The sequence below is a fragment of the Asparagus officinalis genome, chromosome 8 (genome assembly GCF_001876935.1).
Source record: "Asparagus officinalis chromosome 8, Aspof.V1, whole genome shotgun sequence".
Taxonomy (NCBI): Eukaryota; Viridiplantae; Streptophyta; class Magnoliopsida; order Asparagales; family Asparagaceae; genus Asparagus; species Asparagus officinalis.
The window spans coordinates 125,119,085-125,126,866 of record NC_033801.1 but is presented as its reverse complement, the minus strand read 5'-3'; the positions used below and the strand labels follow the sequence as shown (position 1 = coordinate 125,126,866).

The 7,782-nt window shown below is 39.7% G+C and overlaps 1 protein-coding gene across 1 annotated transcript; it reads right to left on the bottom strand.

Moving 5' to 3' along the window:
- On the bottom strand, positions 692 to 7,782 carry LOC109851418 (mucin-5AC-like). The gene is made up of 5 exons (XM_020421542.1): positions 7,480 to 7,782; positions 7,018 to 7,117; positions 4,625 to 4,784; positions 2,614 to 3,657; positions 692 to 1,300 (listed from the first exon to the last, which is right to left on the bottom strand). The coding sequence occupies exons 1-5, from the start codon at positions 7,625 to 7,627 to the stop codon at positions 875 to 877; spliced, it is 1,878 nt and encodes a 625-aa protein (XP_020277131.1). The 5' UTR covers positions 7,628 to 7,782; the 3' UTR covers positions 692 to 874.

Below are 7,782 nucleotides of genomic sequence, written 5' to 3'. Positions count from 1 at the left end.
TCCAACCTTGGTCCGTAACAAGTCAACAAAAATAACAAAGCTGCATCCATAAACACTGAAACAGCTGCCTAGTAAGTCTCGAGGACGGTCGATTGCAGATAGACCCCTGAACTTATTACCCCTCTAGTTTTTTTTTTTGGACTATAGACCTCCAACTGATTTTATTAAGACTCTTTTATACCCTCAGAGAAAGAATTTTTTTTTTCACTTTTTTCCTTGAACTTATTACCCCCTCTAGTTTTATTTTTACGTATAGACCTCCAAGTCATTTTGTTAAGACTCTTTTACCCTCAGAGAATAAAAGTTTTTTTTTTGGACAAATTTTCAAAACCATCTCATATGGATATTTAATCTCAAAACTCCCGTGAAGTTTCGGAAGTTTTCTCATAAAAACCGACCTGGTTTCAACGTCAATGCTAAAACCAGATCGGTTTTTGAAAATATTGTGAAAATGGATCTTTTTTTTGGGATTAAATGTGGAGAGAGGTCGTTTTTAAAATTTTGTCCTTTTTTTTTTACTTTTTTCCGCTACACTTAGGCCCCCCTGAGGTTGAAAGAGCCGACAAAATTTCACTCAGGGTTTTATCCGCAATTATACAAAACCACGTTATGCTGAAGACAACCTCACAAGGACAAATCAACAGCGAAGATTAGGTGAAGCTTGCATCTTTGGCAACAACACAGACTGCAATACACCACAAAGCACATTTAACTCAATCATGAACTTTTGAGGATTGCTTCTCGTCAACATGCATCAATAACAAGTTACAAGACCAATAAACCAGTATCCATCCATAAAACACTGAAACAACCACCTCCGAGTGCCAACCAAGCAAACAGCATAAACTTACAAAAGCCACATCAGAAGAACAAATCACAGCATACCAAATGGTTCAGGCAGCGGCTCGAACCTGTGATCAAACACAGGGCTCTGGTCGGACTTATCCTCAACGCTATGCAGCCAGTTCATGTTTTTCGAATCCTCCTCCTTCAACATGAAAGCATCGTATCGAGTGCCTCCATGGACGTCAAGCTCAGAGTCTCTTGCTGAAACGGAGTCTCTATCTGGGGACTTGGAGGGTGCTGCTGTGAAATCTCCATTCTCTGAGGGAGCGAAGTTGCTCCTGCAATCCGGGGACATTGTTCCGTTGTAGCTACCGCTATCAGCTATGCCGTCATCACTTGCAAGTGGGACCACAGGGTCGGATTTGCGAACGGGTCGCCCTTTAGTAGAAGCTGAGCGGATGCTTTGAGGGAAAAGAGATGAGGCTCGAATGCCACTCATTCCTTGACGAATGTCCTGAGGTAATAGGAAAAGAATGTAAGGAGTTTGAACGTGTAGCCGGTAATTGGTTCAACAGTATTCAATTACATTTTTCTAAAGCTTGGTAACCATGATGCACCAAACAAGCAGATTTGAATAAACGGGCATGCACCAGCAAGATGTGTAGTTTGGGAACCCCACTATCTGGTCGGAGTTATTTCCCGATGTAGCCTCTTAGATACTTAAGTCAGTATCTTTTATTCAAAATTTTGTTGATAAAAAGAAAAGGAAAATATTGGGGAGGTGTTTTAGCATGGGAATGCTGTTTTTACCGTTCTCTCTTTGGGGAGAAAGGAATATACTTGTTAGTTAGTTCCTAGAAGTGTGTTTACCCTTCTCTCTTTGGGAAGAGAGGTTCATACTTGGTAGATAGGGATTTTGTGGCGGTCTAGAGATTTCATCATGATTTGGATGAAAGTACGGTTACGGCAGCGGACTTTGTCGGTGGAGCCGAGTGGTTTGTCCCCCTCTATATTTGTAGTCCTCACTCTTGTATGCCTATCTTGTTGATTCCTAATTAAAAGTCATATTGTCATTCCAACATCTCTCGACCACTCGAGTCTACAGCCTCAATGCGCCATCGAACTCACTAGATTGGTTGGCAACCTTGTGGATCATTTTCTTCAGGTTATTCAGAGATATACATGTGGATCCAATTTGAGGGTCACGTTTAGATCCGTATTTGTATGGTTACTCTTTAGGGAATAGGATTTGGGTTGTCACAAGTGCTTGACTGCTTGGATAAGTTCTATAGAATTTATATAAAATCTGATAAAGTTTATTTGCATCATACTGAATTTGTTAGGTTGTTTACCAAAGAAATCTGTAATCCAACCAACATAAGATGATTATTGAATTGAATTAAATCTTTGCCACTGTAATACTGATGGGAAAAAAAATAAGTCAGGAGAAGTTGAGAACTTAAAAAGAAAGAAACCAGATTATGTATAGATCAAGGCATGGATATCTGTATGTCAAATAGCAATGATAAGAACCTTGATTTCAGTTGAATGTGGTCAAGCACCTTCATCTTTTAGTATATAAACCCAAGAAACATAAACGCAGCAATAATAAGTGATGTGGTCGACACATAGAAATATAGGAAAATGTGACCGTCTAAAATGCAATAAAATACTATGGGCATTAGTATGCATAAAAGTGAAATCAAGAGAAGGGATATTGGTATCACATTATGTATGAATAACAATTTTCGTTGGCATAAAGGATTTTAGCCAAAAAAAAGCCTTCAGATGCCCGTAAATGGAAATTTTTTTTAAAAAAAATCATACCATATGTCTCAATGCCATGTCAAGCGACTTCTTCGAAATGTTCCTTCCAAATCCAGTACTCTCCGTCGCAGAAACCGGTTTGATAGGCCTTCGCAATCCACCATCCAACGAGTTGAGCCTTTGAATCTCAGGTGCAGCACCAGCCTCATGGCCATTATTGCCATGCAATTTAGCAGTAGATCTTGATGGATTCTCAGGAAACCTTCCCTTACTCACAACTGGCATATAATTTCTCCGGTTTGCACCACCAGGAGCTGCAACTGGTGCTGTCACTGCTGCAGCAGAATTCGAATTTGCCCGAGCAGTTAATGACAATCCTGGACGAGTCCTGCCAGCTGAAGCTGGCCTTTCCGGAAGTTTCGTCCTCAAATTTGGTGGTGCATCAACAGGAAAATCAGGAAGATCAACTGGCCTCACAGGAGCTCGGGGCCGTGGGCCGGGGGAACTAGGGCGTGACGCTGGCCCAACCGGATTCCTGGTAGTTGTAGAGTTAATACGACCAACAGATGGGATTCTGCTACCAGCACCTGATGAAGTGGGTCTACGAGTAGGAGTTGATGGTCTAGAGCTAACACGAGAATTTATATTTGGATTGGAAGGAGTTTGAGGTCGAGAGGAAGTAGGGGTTGAGGGCCTAGAACTGTTAACAGGGCGAGTGGTTCTGCTGTCACCAGAAATAGGGTTTGGTCGGGTTCTTGTCGGAGTGGGCCCACGTGATGGAACTGAGCGAGAGACTGAAGATGGCCGTGTAATAGTGGAGGTTGAAGATGGCCTTGTAATGGTGGAGGATGAAGAGGGTCTTGTATTGGTGGAGGTTGAAGAGGGTCTTGTTGTTGAAGAGGGTCTTCCAGCTGTGGAGCGGTTGCCAGGTGTTGATGGTCTCGAAGAAGTGACGGAAGCCGAGCTTGTGTTTAGAACTGAAGTTCGGTTGTTGTTATTGGAGAAAGAGCTACTAGAATAGCTGCTTGAGATAGAAGGACGGGTCACTGAACTGCTTCGCACTGGCCTGATAGAATGGCCATTATCTGTTTGAGATGCTGACAGCTGCAATAACAAGTGGAACTTTCTTATGCCTTCTATGAGAAACCAGGAATATGATACAAACATATGTCAAATAGATTAAAAGAAAAGGAAAGGATAAGTACATCAGGAGAGAATCTAGCATTTGAAATCATAATCCAACCATGTTAGCAGAGTAACAAAGTAAAATGGGGGTTAAAATGGACGTAGTTTTAATTCCCATGGAAGTGGAAGAAGAAATTGTCACTTACCATTTATATCTGCTCATAAGTACACCACTATAAAATGCTGCTAGGAAACTATCTACGTGATTATTTTTGGAACATGAAAAAGTTTGTGTCCTTCTTCAATAAGCATTAAAGGGAGACAAAATAATCCTTTAAGATCTTTTTGGTCAATAAGCACTAAAGGGAGAAAGAAAACTCCTTGAAGAAACTTATTGATATTTTCCCTTTTTTGTTCTCAATGTCACCAAAGGCCTTTCCAGCAATTATATATAGTAAATGGCAAAAAGGAAAGTTGAATATCACACAACCACAAGAAAATCTGCCACCCCTGCATCGTTTCCATGCAACATGGTCTCCCTTCCATAAATTCCTGTGTTAGCGAGCAGCTTGTCCCAAACTATATAATATTATGGAGAACGAATCTTATAAGAACTCGTTCCACTTAGAAATGGTATACCAGAGCAGCCTAAGCCCATCTTCTGCAAAAAAAAATCTGAGCCTTCAGAAAACCTAGACGGCTTGTAAAGCTCTAAGTAACCTGTATGAACTCAAGCCATGGAAAGACAACAGAACTGAAACATGCCAGAAATGCAAGTCATTGCAAAACAAAATGTTCATTACTTATGCTAACAAACATTTTAGATAAAGAGATTTGCAAGTAAATAACAAAAGAAAAATCAGACATTTTCATCCCGGGCCCCAAAAAGAATCGAAATATTTAACCTTAGTGAATAACTACATCGAATGAAAAAGATAAGACATACCCTTGATGGTCGTGTATTTGAGATTGATCTAGCAGCTGGTCTGCCCCTTGATGCTGTTGATGATACTGGGCTCTCCCTAGCTGAAGGTGCTGTTGAAGATAGTGGACTCTCCCTAGGCACCACAGATGGATATAGAGGAGTTTCAGGGGGAGTGAGGAGCCTATCCATGTAGAATTTAAACCAAAAGATAATTAGGTTAAAAAATCCAAATAAAGATGAGACAAAAATTAAAGCTATAAAGACAGCAAATATGAGACAATTTTACAGAAAATTTATCTAAGAAGAAGGAAAACAGAGTTGTAAGTAGTTCAAAACTATTCATGTGGCCTGGACCAAATATTCACTTGTTACAGCCCACAACCAGGTCCTTGATAAGTTCGAACCGAAGTGAGTTTCCTCAAAACATTTAACGAGATACATGCATCATGGACCAAGCGCTGAAAATCTATATTAAGTAGTAACTTGGATTTTTAGTGCTCATAATCATCAACAACTATACTCTCCTATAAGGTAAGTCCAGGCTCCAGCATAGGAAGCCTACAAGAAGATGGTGTAAATTAGACTAAGTAATTGCCAGAGTTGATTGATTTCCCATATGAAGATAGCAATTAAAATTAAAGTAACTGGATTTGGTTAAATGGAACCGAAAGGAAAATCACCAACAATGAATTTTATTTTGCAAATAAAAAATCTGCATCCTCTACGTATTAATAGCACGATATGTGCCTCAATTACCTGATATTTATGCCGGCTTGCATAGTAAGACAGGCATCCTCGCCAAAGAGCAATATTAAGTATTGAGATTGAGGATGTCTCTAAATCATTGGGAGTAGGGATAAAAACAAGATTTGCATGAGAATTTTCAGCACAGATCAAATGAATAGGACTTACTACGTTGCGTACGACATTTTTTTTGACATAATTTACAATTTCGTTGCTTATATATAAAGACTGCAAATGACTTGCTTGCATTCCAATCTAGTTGTCCCAATTACATCAATTCAAATAATTGCAACAGGAGCTGTGATAAAGATGCTCCGGTGTCAAATTTAGTATGATGCGCATTGCTCAGGTTCATCGAAGTCATCTCCACAAAAGTATGTTGAAATACAGGAATATATAAAAGAGAACATGACTAGAAATGAATTTGAGTAGAATGTTTGTGGGATGAATGTCAGTACCAAATGGTCAATGAATCAGCAAGATAAATGAGGGGACACAGTTGAAATCATTCTGACATGTGAGACAAATAGGTGGTTGAGTTAGGAGGTATGATCATAATTATTGGTAATAAGGACTAGGGTTAGATGTGAACTTGGAACAAGACAGTAAAAAAGGATTTGTATGACAGCTAGTTTAGTGGATGAGATGTCTCTTAACAGCACTGACTGAAGAAGAGGATGCATGTACTTGCCCTCAAAGATTAGCAACTAAGGATTTATCATTATTATTGGTCCAAATATTGAAAACTCTTAATTCAAGCAGGTTAAATGGAAGGATCAATTGTATATTGAACATCAACATAACTAAGTATTATGACTTGGTGAATCAAGAAATTTATAATTATAGTACAAACCAACTTCATACATATATTCTGAATCCATGTAATGCTCAAGGTTGTACTAGATAACAAGAGATAAATTAATTAAAATGGAGCATAGCCATCAAATTCTATCATCTTAAACCAGTTCCTTTTTGGACAGTCTTCGAAACAATTCTAACAGAACCCTAGAAGAACTCACCCAACTCACCAATTAGTAGACTCAACAGACTCACCATTTAGTCAATATGAGACCATGTGGACCCTCGCATACCACAGTTGTCCCAAGTCCTGGTGTCCACACGGTCTGGCTTTGCACTAATCTAATATTGTCATACACTGCAATACCAGTGTCATACCTTTGGGTTTACATGCAACTAGTCCTGATATTACGGACCTCGGCAAACTCACCCCTGAAAGCTAGCTGTTACAGGGAGTGTACTCAAATCTCTAATAAACCCACAATGGACTCCCTAATCCCTATTTAGTCGATGTGGGACTAAATGGATCCGAACAAATTCATTTAACCCAATTAGGGATGGTACAAGCCACACCTAATAGCTACAATATATTGATTACTGTCTCATCCGATTATCCAAAAGAAGTTACTGCTGGCACTTTCCTTCTTTACCCTCCTAAAACAATTAACAGAGTTTACGAATTTATGGCCATAAATTAGCTACACTTAAGTTGGCTACCGATATTCCGTAGTAAAAAAAAAAGGAATTTTTCACACTGAGGTATAAAGAATATCATTAAGAACACTGTTAAATTGGAATAAGAACAGTTATTATCCACAGCATCAAAGATGCTTGAAATCAGGAAACACTGTCTGAGTTTATAAAGAAATTACCAATCGTAGTCGTGCTTCCCAATCTCGGCGTCGAGTAGGTCTTCCATTCCTCTCCCGATCCTCGTTGACCCCACTGCTATCTTTTCCAACCTAATCGGGTCTGCGAAAACAAGATACACGAATTATTCACCGTCGAAACCCAACCAAAAGGTTAAATTCTACAAGGAACTCCACATTCTCATCCGAAAGATCTAAAGTTCAGACCTTTAGGCAAAATTCCCAGAAAAAGGAAATCTTTTCATAGATTTCCATATAGCTGAGTCACTCTTATCCAATAAATCTACAGTTTAAACTTGGACATAAATTCTTATAAAACCGCTAGAAACAAAAGAAAACATACCAAAACAAATATTACATTCATCCAACAAACAAAACGCCAAAACCTAATTCACCGACATAACAGCTAGAAAGCCTAAAGCAGATAAAGACAAAACTGAACCGGGTCACCGCCGGTGAGCTTACCGCCGTCAGATCTACGGGTCCGCGAGAAGAGATCTAAGTTCTCGTCAGAATCTCCGGTGATCTTACCTCCGCTCCTGAGCTGCTGGAGCTGAGATCCGACCGATGCTCTCCGGCCACCAGAGATCGAATCGAGAGCGATCCTGCTCATCTCAGTTCACCGGCATTGGATCGAGTTGAGAGAGAGGGAGAGAGAGAGAGAGAGACAGATGGCGTCAAGGTCCGAGATCTGAGACGGAGTAAAATTTGGGGGTTTTCTAGATCTATTTCCCCTTTTTTTTTTCTTCTGATGTTGTTGTTGTTGGA